This window comes from Dipodomys ordii, unplaced genomic scaffold, assembly GCF_000151885.1.
Source record: "Dipodomys ordii isolate 6190 unplaced genomic scaffold, Dord_2.0 Scaffold4, whole genome shotgun sequence".
Taxonomy (NCBI): Eukaryota; Metazoa; Chordata; class Mammalia; order Rodentia; family Heteromyidae; genus Dipodomys; species Dipodomys ordii.
Genome location: NW_012267220.1, coordinates 28189371 through 28202652, shown reverse-complemented (window position 1 = coordinate 28202652; position 13282 = coordinate 28189371). Strand labels below are relative to the sequence as shown.

General features: G+C 42.3%; 2 protein-coding genes and 1 pseudogene across 2 annotated transcripts in view; 2 read left to right on the top strand and 1 right to left on the bottom strand.

The window, feature by feature from the left end:
- Window positions 1-1375, top strand: part of LOC105993153 — a 14375-nt pseudogene extending 13000 nt beyond the window's left edge.
- Window positions 1-6119, top strand: part of LOC105991535 (TELO2-interacting protein 2-like) — a 25870-nt gene extending 19751 nt beyond the window's left edge. The window contains exons 4-7 of the mRNA XM_013024193.1: window positions 2942-3129; window positions 3672-3815; window positions 4122-4284; window positions 5939-6119. Of these exons, the coding sequence (XP_012879647.1) occupies window positions 2942-3129; window positions 3672-3815; window positions 4122-4284; window positions 5939-6043 (600 nt within the window). The 3' untranslated portion in view covers window positions 6044-6119. The remainder of the gene's footprint in view (window positions 1-2941; window positions 3130-3671; window positions 3816-4121; window positions 4285-5938) is intronic.
- An 8-nt stretch (window positions 6120-6127) lies between these two features.
- On the bottom strand, window positions 6128-13047 carry Mak16 (MAK16 homolog (S. cerevisiae)). Its single transcript, XM_013026313.1, has 9 exons — window positions 12965-13047; window positions 12764-12873; window positions 12595-12659; window positions 12262-12413; window positions 9991-10045; window positions 8585-8659; window positions 7427-7543; window positions 7130-7195; window positions 6128-6764 (listed from the first exon to the last, which is right to left on the bottom strand). Exons 1-9 carry the CDS (start codon window positions 13021-13023, stop codon window positions 6567-6569), a joined length of 897 nt encoding a protein of 298 aa, XP_012881767.1. The 5' UTR covers window positions 13024-13047; the 3' UTR covers window positions 6128-6566.
- Between the last annotated feature and the right edge of the window lie 235 nt (window positions 13048-13282).

The following is a 13282-nucleotide window of genomic DNA, read 5'->3' as shown; positions in this document are numbered from 1 at the left end:
TGTCTGTCTGTCTGTCTGTCTGTGTCTCTCCTGGGCCTGAACCCACGGCCTGGGCTCGCGTGTGTGTGTGTCTGTCTGTCTGTCTGTGTCTCTGTGTCTCCTGGGCTTGAACCCACGGCCTGAGCTCGCGTTTGTGTGTGTGTCTGTCTGTCTGTCTGTGTCTCTGTGTCTCCTGGGCTTGAACCCACGGCCTGGGCTCGCGTGTGTGTGTGTGTGTGTGTGTCTGTCTGTCTGTCTGTGTGTCTGTATCTCTCCTGGGCCTGAACCCACGGCCTGGGCTCGCGTTCCACCACTGTAGCCACAGCTCCAGTTCCAGTTTTTGGTGCTTCCTTGGAGACGACGGTCTGACGGACTTTCCTGCTCGGGCTGGCTTCCAGCCGCATCCCGCGGATCGCCGTCTCCGGAGTGGCTGAGAACGCGGCGCGGCACCCGCAGCAGCTCATCTCTCGGGTTAACTTTTCCTTTCTTTGCGTCTTCAGGAGGAGAAGTTTCTCCACTCCGCCGTTGCATCTGACATCACCGTTTGTCCGACATCAACGGCGTCATCCCGGCCCCACTCGACCCGCCAGCAGCGAGACGCCTCGCCGTCGTGTTACTTGGTTTGGGTTTTCCGCGTGGGGAGGATTGCAGCTTGTGAGAGATCTGTCCTTCCCTCTTCAGCGAGGCTCTGGTCCTCTTCCTCGTCCTCACGGTGGGTGTGTGTGTGGGGGGGGACCAGCCCTTTCTTGATGCAGCGTGAGAAATGGAGCCTGACAGCGCCGTGGAGACCGCCGGGGAAGGAGATGGGTGTCTCGGCGACCTCGGGCAGGCCTTCTCTAAGATGGTGCACCGCCTTTCCGACCGGGAGCCACGGCGGGCCAGTGCACGAGGAGATGCTCTTAAGGACCTCGGGGCTCTTATAGATGCCACAGAATGGGACCGATTGTTTGAGGGGAGCGGCGAATGGGTTCGCAAAATGCTGGAGATCCTGGCACAGGTGACCAAAGCGCTGGAGAAGTATGCAGCCCCATCCAAGGAGGAGGCAGGTGCACGTGGTGGTCACTCCGAAGTGGCTGCTAAAGCTGAAGAAGTTGGCTTACTGTATCTTAAACTGTTGGGGAAAATTGAGGCCGCCAAGAAGTCTCCACTCTGTTCCACTTGGAAGGCAGATGTAAGTCACTTAGCAGGACCCATCTATATTTTTGCCATCTCTCATAGCTTGAAGCAATTGTGGACCACTCCAAGATCTCAGGAGGTGGCCGGAAAGGTGCTCACTTCACTGCTTCAAGCTACTGAATGCAATTCAGTGGCAGGATTCCTATGTGGAGAAAATGAAGAGGAGAGGGGGAGATTTCTGGTGGTCATTGGACTTCTCAAGCCTGATTTGAATAAGTGAGTGCTGATCTTTTAGTTTCTTCATCAGAAAAATAGAGGTGATAAACTAGGCTATCAATGATATAACAAACTGGGCACTGGTGGCTCACGCCTGTAATCCTAGCTACGCAGGAGTCTGAGATCTGAGGATCATGGTTCAAAGCCAGCCAGACAGGAAAGTCTCTAAGTCTCTTATCTCCAATAAACCACCAGAAAATCGGAAGTGGCACTGTGGCTCACAAGTGGTAGAGCGCTAGCCTTAAGCTGACGAGCTGAGGGACAGTGCCCAGGCCCAGAATTCAGGCCCCACGACCAACAACAACAACAACAACAAAAAAAAACAAATTTGAGATTAGAATTAAGGTCTTCTCACTCAAATTCACTCCAGTGCTTCCAACCAAATGATAAATTCTGTCAGCTGACTTGAGAAAATGGGGACTCTGCCCCATTTATCGGCAGTTAGAATGAAGACATGAAGAGGATTTAATCTTACATTTTTAAAATTTAAACTTAAGGAGAGAGAGAGAGAGAGTGTGTGTGTGTATGTATGTATTGGTCTTGAGGCTTGAACTCAGGGCCTGTTTGACTTCTTTTTTTTTGGGGGGGGGGGGGTCTGGTGGTGGGGACTGAACTCTGGGCCTGAGCGCTGTCCCTGAGCTCTTCAGCTCAAGGTGAGCACTCTACCACTTGAGCCACAGTGCCATTTCTGGTTTTCTGGTGATTAATTGGAGATAAGAGTCACATGGACTTTCCTGACCGGGCTGGATTTATTTGAACGGTGATCCTTAGATCTCAGCCTCCTGAGTAGCTAGCATTACAGGTATGAGCCACCAGTACCTGGCTTCATGAGATCTTATACCAGAGCTTTGAAAAATGATCTTCAGATCTCAGCCTCCTAAATAGCTAGGACCACAAGTGTGAGCCACCAGCACATGGCTTAGAATTACATTCTTTGTAGGAATAGTTTCATTGAATTTGGTATATAAATGTCATATATCACCAACAATTTTGTGATAATAGACTTAGATTACTGAGAATCTAGGTTAAAGTCCAATCACTCTTATTCTAAAAATTAGTATGTAAGTCTTGAAGAGGAAGTATTAAATTTGGGACTGTCAGATGGAGATGCTATGAAGAGTTTGGCATGATGGGTCACACCTGTAATCACAGCCGCTTAAGAAGCAGAAATTGGGAATTTTTTCCAGCCTAGGAACAACTTAGCAAAAATCCATGTAAATCAATCAGCTTGGCATGGTGGCTCACACTTGTCATCCCTTCTCTGGGTGGCACCAATAGTATTGGCTAGCCCAGGCAAAAACTTGAGACGCTGTCTCAAAAAATAACTACAGTAAGAAGAGCCTGGAGGCATGGCCTGAGTAGTTAAACACCTGCCTAGCAAGAGCAGGGCCCTTAGTTCAAACTCCACTGGGGGGGAGGGAGGAGGAGAGTGAGCAGTTTGAAAGTTTTAAGTATCATGTACTTAATGTATTATTGGTGTTTTTTTACATCCCCACAGTCAATGAAGATCTTAAAACTCAGGAGTGTTGTGAATGCAACTGGTGAACTATGTTTTTTCCCTTACCCCTAGGCTGTGCTTCTGTGTCTGTTGGATTTATTTCCTATTCTGGAGAAATCCCTGCACTGGAAGGGAGAGGCAGTTCGACCCACCACACACTGTGATGAGGTACTGCAGCTGATCCTGACCCACATGGAGCCAGAGCACCGCCTTCTCTTACGCAGAACCTATGCCAGACATCTACCAGCTTTTGTCAAGAGGCAAGTACCTCGACTGCTTGTCAGGCCGTTTATCCTCAGTCCCTCTCTTGTGTGACAGTCCTTGGGCTTGAACTGAGGGACAGGGTACTGTCCTCGAACTTTTTTGCTCAAGGTTGGCTCTATGTTACTTGAACCACAGCTCTACTTCTGGCTTTTTTTTTTTTTTTTTTGTCGGTTGTGGGCAATCCCTAAACTTTTTCACTCAAGGCTAGTACTCTATCACTTTGAGCCACTTCCGGTTTTCTAGTGGTAAATTGGAGGTTGAGTCTCATGGCAACTTTCCTGCCTGGGCTAGCTTCAAACCAGTACCTTCAGATCTCAGCCTTCTGAATAGCAAAGATTACAGGTGTGAGCCATCAGCACCCAGCTTACTTCTACATTTTTTTTGTTGGTTAACAGTAGTCTCATGTACTTTCCTACCCAGAGTGATCCTCAGAGCTCAGCTTCCTGAGCAACTAGAATTATAGGCATACGCCGCGCCGCCGGCACCCAGCTCAGTCCAACTCTTTGGTCATCATCACATTTTTTTTTTCCATTTTCAGACTGGGGATCCTAACTGTCCGGCACATGAAGAGACTGGAGCGAGTCATTACTGGTTATCTGGAGGTTTATGATGGACCAGAAGAGGAGGCTAGGCTGAAGATACTGGAAACACTAAAGCTTCTTATGCAGTATACTTGGCCTAGGTATATAGCACCCAAACACACAGGTGTGCTAAAGGGATACACCTCAGTCAACTTCCTGTTTAGAATTTGCCCAGATACGTGTGTTCAGTACATAGACTCAGGACACGTGATGTATTTCAATTTTTCATTTGCACACACGTATAGCATTTCACTGCACAAATACTATTAGAAAGAACCTATATTACTGAGTCAGCAAAAGGCCTTCTTGTATGAACTCAGAGTTTAAAGATCACCAGCTAGGTAGTCTTACATCTTTTAATCTAATATGCCAATTTAGAATATGACCATTTTTCTTCCTGATTCCAGAATTTCCTGCAGACTTGTGATCCTATTGAAGGCTCTTTTGAAATTGGTGTGTGATGTAGCAAGGGATACAAACCTTACACCTGAACCTGTTAAGAAAGCCTTACTACAAGAGGCTACAGACTGCCTAATCCTTCTGGACCACTGCTCCCAAGGACAGGTAAAGGTAAGGCAGTCTGCAACTCAGTTCTGTGGATCTCTTTGTCCTTAGGTAATGCTTTTGATTATGGTTATAGTGTTTATGTGCCCAGTCAAGTGTGGGAGTGTTTAGGTCCCCATCTAACTCTAGGTCCTCTAGTCTTGCAGAATTTGATCAACTAGTGGTTGAACCCAGGACCTGGCACATAATGACATTGACATTAAATGTACAAATTGACATTGAACTATGCCCCAACCCCTCCTTTTCAGATCATTTAGAGTAAAAGGATTCAGATGTTAGGGATTAAGGATGAAAAAAAAAAATGGGTGAAAGCCTTGCAAGCAAGTAAGATTTCTCTTACAGTCTTTTGAGCTTAAAAAAAAAAAAAACAACAAAAAACTCAACACAAGCCATGACTATGGGCATGCCCCCCCTCCCCACTCCCCACAGTCCTCAGGGGCTAGACAATGTCCCTGAGCTTCTTTTGCTCAAAGCTAGCACTCTACCACTTGAGCCACAGTGCCACTGCCAGCTTTTTCTGTTTACATGGTACTGAGGAATTGAACCCAGGGCTTCATGCATGCAAGGCACTCTACCACTAAGCCACATTCCCAGTCCTGTGGGCATGCTTATATGTATTTAGTAATGTCTCATTTCTTGCCCCATTTAGAAACTTTTTGCAGAATGAAGGAAGCATGACACAAAACTCAACTCCTAAAAATACTTAGTAATAGAATGCTTTTTTTATTATTATTCAGACCATTTCATTTTAGCTCTTTCATCATGAGGAGTTATTGAGGCTCAGTTCTAATGCTATTTGCTATGGCTGGAAATAAGCAGCTGTTTCACAGGCCAGCAGGACACTTGCAAGCATCTGTTCTGACCAGTAAACTCATTCTTGCCTTTTGAGTATAATAATAAGAGTAAAGGGAAAAAAGAGTGGAGTGTCCGTGGCTCACATCTATAATCCTAGCTATGCAAGAGGCTAAGATCTGAAGACCACAGTTCCAAAGCCAGCCCTGGCATGGAAGTCCATGAAACTCTTACATCCAGTTAATCAACAAAAAGTTGTAAGTGGTTCATTCCTAGAATCCTGGCTACTCAGGAGGCTGAGATCTCAGGATCTGGTCCAAAGCCAGCCCGGGAAAGTCCTTGAGATTTTTTTTTTTGGGTCCAGTCGTGGGGCCTGAACTCTGGGCCTGGGCGCTGTCCCTCAGCTCTTCAGCTCAAGGCTAGCGCTCCACCACTTGAGCCACAGCGCCACTTCCGGCTTTTTTCTTTTTGCTTATGTGGTGCTGAGGAATCGAACCCTGGGCCTCAGGCATGCAAGGCAAGCGCTCTACCACTGAGCCACCTTCCCAGCCCATCCTTGAGATTCTTATCTCTAATTAACTACCAGAAAACTAGAAGTGGCACTGTGGCTCAAAGTGGTAGCGTGGTAGTTTTGAGTGAAAAAGCTCAGGGACAAACCCAGGCCCTAAGTTCAAACCCCATGGCTGACCCCTCTCCCCACCCCCAAAAAAAGCCTGAAGTGGAGTTTTGGCTCAAGTGGTAGAGTACTAGTCTTAAGCAAAAAGGCTCATGGACAACCTGAGCCCAGTTTTTTCATACTACCCCACCCCCCAAAAGAAAAAAAACAACAACAACCAAAAAAACTGTTTTGCTTTATTTAATGTTTCAGGGTCTTCTAGCCAGAGTTGTCTTAACCTGCACAGACAGCACAGTGGTGAACTGTATTAGAAAAGTGCAGCAGAATCCTGTGGATGCTTCTGTCCTTGGAATTTAAGATTACTTCCCAAGAAGAAAGGATTGTATGAATGGAGTTAGAGCACAAGGTATTTTTATACTAAACGCTGGAAGTTGGAGTTTCGTTTTCCTTTATTCTTTTCCTTTTACCCTCATGGAAGTAGGGAAAGAAAACAAAATAAAAACTGGGAAGTTGCCATTTCTATATACAGTAGGGGAGGAGAATAGAAAAAGATTATCAAGGAATTTGCTTCTCAAAGTCTAGAAATATTTGCACCCACAATTTCATTCCAGCTTCAGGAACAGATCTGTTAAGCTTCTTGGCTTCAAGCTTTTACTAAAAACATGTTATTAAAAAAATATATATATATATATATATTTTTTACAACTTAAGGCTTTCTCCACTCACTCCAGACTTCTTGCTCCTCTAAAGTGACATAAAATTAAAACACAAATACTGTGTGAACTACAACTCAAAGAGCAAAAACTGGAGGGGGAGATATGCTTTAGAAGAAGTTTTAAGGAAGTTCATAATGTTCATTCCCGATTGTAATGGAAGGCAATCACGTGGCTTTGGCCTTAGCCATGGGCTCTGTCTCCTGTTCATACTCTATTTCCACATAGGCTCGTTTTCTCTGCAATGGTCCTTTCAAGGGCTCTTTGCCTTTGTGTTTCACACTGATGACCTTTTCTTCCTCCTCTTCACTGGAGGATTCATCATCCTTGTCTTCATCACCACTGGTGTCCAGTTTATCCATATCCTAGTAAGTAGAGAGAAAAAGTCAGATAGGGAAGGGCTACATTTTTCCAAACCCCCTTTACTGTTCTCTCAAGAATAGAGCAAATTAGAGAATTCATTTTCATGTGTGTATGTTTAGAACTACCCCCCGCCCCCCGTCTGTTTCAGGCCAAAGGACAATTTCTTTTTAAATTTTTTCTTTTTTGCTTCTTAGTTCGAGGCTAGCACTCTACACTTGAGCCACAGCACCACTTTCAGTTTTTTCCATTTACATAGTACTGAGGAACTGAACCTAGAGCTTCATGCATTCTAGACAAGCACTCTACCAGGAAGCCACATTCCCAGCCCCCAAAACAATTCTTTTTTTTTTTTTTACCCACAGCTCACCTCAAAATCACTTAGGTCACTCTCATCTACCTCATCATCTTCTACAAATTCCTTTTTTCCCATATCCTAAAATAAGACATAAAAGTCAGTCTTTACATTAAAGCAACTAAAATTTACTCATTTCTAAATTTAATATGAACATTAGATAACTCGTGCCCGGTTTAAATCATTAAGAGGTACATCTCCAAAAAGAGTAAATTGTTTAATATTTCTGGCTTGGATGCTAGAGAGATTGTATATATGTATTATAAATAAACATCTAATTCTGAAGATTACTAATTGACAAATAAAACTTACTTCTTCCTCCTCTTCCTCATCATCTTTCTCCTCAACATCTGAAGAGTCACTCTCTGCCTCCTGCTGTTCCAGAGCCTTGTCGAAGGCATGAATAGGGAAGTTGTAGATGTCGCCATACTAGAAAACAAACAGACTGCCTTGAACTACATTTGGCTATTATACTTGAAGTTCTACTGTCCTGCAAGCATATTCTTTTATCCTGAGGGAGTAAATGAAGATATTTAACTTTGATGAGGTTAATTTCTGTTATTTTTAAATCCCGAACCAGCAGTATAGCCCAGTTTTTTTGTTGCTTCTTTGTGCTGAAAGCTAGCACTCTACCACTTGAGCCACAGTGCCACTCCAGTTTTTGAGTGGTGTATTGGAGGTAAGAGTCTCACGGGGACTTTTCTGCCTAGGCTGGCTTTGAACCCTGACTCTCAGATCTCTCAGCCTCCTGAGAAGTTAGGATTATAGGCATGAGCTACAGGTGCCCAAATATAGCCCAGTTTTGACATTTAAATAATCAATGGTTGACATCAAATAGGCAGTAGCTTCCATGAAGGATGAAAGCAGGTCACTTAAACTTAGTAGTTTATGAGACCCTTGCAATAGGAAAAATGTAATCTTGCTGAAAGGGGAAACAAAAAATTTCATTTTGCTGTCTGTAAATGTTAACCTTAAAAAAGATGTTTAAACTCATGTAAAACTCAGCTTAAAATTTGACTGTTTTATTTATTTATTTAGTCAGTCATGGGGCCTGAACTCTGGGCCTGGGCACTGGCCCTCAGTTCTTCAGCTCAAGGCTAGCACTCTACCACCTGAGCCACAGCGCCACTTCTGGCTTTTTCTTCTTATGTGGTGCTGAGGAATCGAACCCAGGGCCTAATGCATCCACGGCAAGCACTCTACCACTAGACCACCCTCCCAGCCCTTGACTATGTTTTAGACTCTAGTATCTGGAAGAGTGTGAGAATGGGAATTGGAAATACAAAGTCTTTGGCAGTAGATTATCAAGGGCTAGCGAAGCATTCTATGTGCTTACATAAATTAACAAAAAGGAGGAAGGATAAAAATTAAATTTCAAGGACAAAAATCAGAGTAGGCCATCTTTCTAGCACTTTATTTGGTAGTATGATATTACCACTTACAATGTATGCCCCAAAGATGTTTCCTTACCGTATCTTGTTTCAGTCTCTCTAGCAATTCCTTCTCAATGGCATTGTCCAGCTGAGCAGCAATTAATGCTTTTTCCTATAAGAGAAAGAACACTAATTTACTTCATTAGTACTCATTTTTTTCAGACTGCAGAATTAGAAATTGTTTATTTTCTGTGCCTGTCTTGGGGCTTGAACTCAAGAGCCTGTGCTAGCCTGGGTTTTTTGGGTTTTTTTTTGGGTCCGGTTGTGGGGCCTGGGCTCTGTCCCTCAGCTCTTCAGCTCAAGGCTAGCACTCTACCACTTGAGCCACAGCGCCACTTCCGGCTTTTTTCTTTTTGCTTATGTGGTGCTGAGGAATTGAACCCAGAGCCTCATGGATGCAAGAAGCGCTCTACCACTGAGCCACCTTCCCAGCCCCAGCCCTGAGTTTTTATGATCAAGGCTCTACCACTTAAACAACAGCGTCACCTACCAGCTTTTTTTGGTGGTGAATTGTAGTCTCATGGACTTGCCTACCCTGGCTAGCTTCAAACTGTGATCCTCAGATGTCAGCTTCCTGAGTAGGATCACAGGCATGAGCCACCCAGCTTTTTTGTTATTTTTTTTTTTGTCGGTCGTGGGGCTTGAACTCTGGGCCTGGGCGCTGTCCCTCAGCTCTTCAGCTCAAGGCGAGCGCTCTACCACTTGAGATACAGCGCCACTTCCGGTTTTCTGGTGGTTTATTGGAGATAGGAGTCTCACGGTCTCTCCTGCCTGGGCTGGCTTTGAACCGCGATCCTCAGATCTCAGCCTCCTGAGTAGCTAGGATTACAGGCGTGAGCCACCAGCGCCCAGCTTTTTTTGTTATTTTTAAGGAGTTGTACAAAGGGTTTACAATTTTGTAAGTCAGGTTATGAGTACAATACTTCTTTACCAATGTTACCCCTTCCTTTGGGACAAAGAAAGACCTCATAATTTTAGAAATAGCATTCTAAGTTTCTAACAAACTTCGTGATACTAAAACATATAGGTCTGCATACATTTAAAATATAAAGTGAGCCAACTTGTAAAAGCCACTAAAATGAAAGAGATGTCAACCATCTATATTTTCTAAAATTATATTCGATGTGGCATAAAAATAAGCTCATAAACCCCTTTGTGCAACTACTTCTAAGGTATCATAAAAGTAATATAAGAAATTTCTTCCTGTAACATATTTAAAAAATCTAACTTTGATCCACCGAGTCTAAAATTTTGCATCAATTTTATAAGAAAAGTTGTAGAAAGTTTTGATGTATTCCCCAGAGAAGCTGTGTTTTTGAAAGTAGTAGCTTCACTGATTATCACAGACTCATGATGCTTATTGACTTCCTCATGCACCCTACCTACACACAACCCTTTCCCTATGAAAACATACAAGCTATGAAAATATCAGATCTAAGTTACCTCTCTTCTTTTTTCCCTTCGTTCCACCTTCTTACTCAAAGGAACAAGTTTTTTCCTAGGGAAATAGAATACCTTATTAAAAATTCAAGTTCATATCCAATGTGCTCTTTTTGTAGCAAACAGTATTGGAATTTAGTACAGAAAGAAATACTTCCTGAAAGTAGTAGTAAAAATACTGATAGAAGCTGGGCACCAGTGGTTCATGTCTATAATCATAGCTACTCAGGAGGATGGTAGTTCAAAGCCAGCCTGGGCAGGGAAGTCAGTGAGATTCTTATCTCCAATTAATCAACAGAAAACCAGAAGTGGTGCTGTGGCTCAAGTGGTAGAGTGCTCACCTTGAGCTGAAAAGTTCAGGGGTGGCGCCCAGGCCCAGTGTTCAAGCCCCACAACTGACACACTAATTGAGAAGTCATTTTCAAGTATTTTGCAACACAGGAGCTTTTTATACCTCCAGTTATTGAAATACCTTATCCAATATGCAAAGGATTACTGGGAAAGGCAGTCACAACTTAACTGAAGGAAATGCCAGAGTAAATTATAAAGAGTAGGATGTCCAACTCTTTCAACAGGCAAAGAAGATGTAAAAGCTAAGAAAATTGATTTTCATGGTCTTGGAGAATTTGATCACTGGTTCTTTTGACTTAATTCTGAGAATCCTTTTCTGGGACCACCTCAAGATGAATGGGGGACATAGCATTCCTGGTATGATGTAAAGCTTAGGTTTTATTATAATACTTCAAAACAAAGTATAATAGACTACCATGGAACAGAACTGTGAGCCTTCATCACTTTAGTATAAGAATTTTTTTTCTCAGCTGCAACCTAGACTCCCACAGACTGAAGTGTGCTGCAGAGAATGTCTATTTAGAAAATGGTTGTTTGGATTTTTTTAAGCAAATTTTTGGACTTAGTGCCATTTGGTGGCTTATGCCTATAATTCTAGCTACTTAGGAGGCTGAGATCTGAGGATCACAATTCAAAGCAAGTCTATGAGATTCTTATTGCCAATTAACCACCAAAAAAACAGAAGTAGAACGATGGCTCAAAATGGTAGAGTGCTAGCCCTTTTTTTTGGAGGGGGGGGGTCTAGTCGTGGGGCCTGAACTCTGGGCCTGGGTACTGTCCCTCAGCTCTTCAGCTCAAGGCTAGCGCTCTACCACTTGAGCCACAGCACCACTTCTGGCTTTTTTCTTTTTGCTTATGTGGTGCTGACGAATCAAACCCAGGGCTTCAGGCATGCAAGACAAGTGCTTTACCACTGAGCCACCTTCCCAGCCGAGTGCTAGCCTTGAATGAAAAAGCTCAAGGACAGTGCCCATGCACTTGAGTTGCTTCTTCAAGCCCCATGACGGACAAGAAAAAAAGTCTCAGGGATGTTCCTGCTTGGGCTGGTTTTGAACTGTGATCCTCAGTTCAGCCTTTCTAAGCAGCATGGGATTAGAGGTATGAGCCACTGGTGCCTGGCTATTTCATAGAAAATTATTAAACTAGAAAAAGAATACAATATTGAAAATGTAAAGGTATGCCCGATTTCTAGTTTTATTCTTCTTGATTGATTTGGCAGAGATCATTATCCCTTTTGAAAAAGCAAAACTCATAAACTTATAGATATAACACATTATATTCTATGTATGTATACACCTCACATTGTAACTTAAAACTTTGCTAGGAACTTTTCACTTCTACTTTGTATTACAGTTTTAGATATAAAATTGAGTTGCCAAGTTAATTACATAGTAGCTTTGTAGATTAAATTTCTTGCCTAGCAACAATTTGCTGGTCCTGGATCTAATTAGGACCAAAAAAAAAAGCATTAAGACCTAACACTCTTAAAGCTATTTTACAATGAATCTTGATCAGTGACACCCTTCCATCATTCTTGTTTGCTTCTTCATTTTGCTCTAAATGGCACTTTACACTTGAACCACATGTCCATTTCTCATACTTTTAAAAGTAGTATTCAATGACTCCAGAGTAAACTTCTTAATAGTTGATGATTACATTCTTTTTACATTATTTCCAAATTACTAGTCAAGATTCCCTCAGGCAATTATAAAGAAAATTTTATGAGTGAGATTTTCTGATGAAGAGAGAGGATTTATATTCTACTGTTCTAGACACGCTGCAAAATCAAAGGTACACCTTTAAAGTTTCTTCTCCACATAAAGTAAGACATTTCAAAGTTGAATTTGTCAGAATATACGACCTCAGCTTCATAACATGGTCCAAGGAAAGATAGATTTTAAAATAAATGATCCAAATACTTACTGTCGCTTTAGTGTAAGCTTTCTAATGCGTATTAGGTACTGAGTTATCTTGGTAAATCTCTGCTTACATTTGTGTCGAATGAAACGAGGCCAGTAAATTAGATTTTCATCTATTTGTTCCAGTGCTTTCTCATAGTTTTTACTAAGCCGGACCTACGAAACATACCAAACAAAATGAAAACTAAAGGAGTAGAGCAAATGAGTAAGTTCATTGTCAATAACTATGGGGTCACTGTCAATAACTAAAAGTTTAGAGATGATCAAGGGAGAAGGGAAATGCATGCCATTTTTACTCTTTATCTATGTTCATTAAAGTTTTGTCATTAAGTCTTACCCGTTCCCAGAGACGCCTAGGAAAAGCTGCTCGTTCTATAACTTTCATATACAAATAGCACTGTCCTAAAGGATAAAGTAAAATACATTTAAAATTATTTAGACAGACTGAAGAACATCCTTGTTAAAGCTGTTGAATAGTTCTCATGGAAGTTAAACCGGGGAGTTACCTTTCTCTTCTTTGATGGTAGCATACTGACTATTTGCCAGGGGACAGGATGACCGATTACACAGTCCAGTCAGGCTATATTCATTTCTGCAAAAGCCTTGAGTCTTGGTTCTTAAATGAGGGAAAGGAAACAAAGATTATATGGTGATTACCAGGAAGGCAATTAGAAGAATCTTATTCCAGATTACAAACCTAGGCTCACCTTATTTTGAAGGAACAAAACTGCTTGTTTCCTAGTGTATCCCAGATAACCTGTGACATAAAATATAATTAAGAAATTGATTAAAAAGACAACATCACAAGGGCTGGGGTAAAATGCTTTCTTAGCATGAGGGAGAGCCTTGGGTTCAATCTTATACTTCTAATATCCTCCCCACACCCCAAAAAACAACAAAACAGAACAAAAAAACCAAACAAAATCTCACAACAAAAAACATGCTGTGGAAAGGAATCCTTTGTTTTTGTTTTGTTTTGAAGGTCTAATTTACTTTCCTTAGGAATCTTTCTCTCTCTTTTTTTT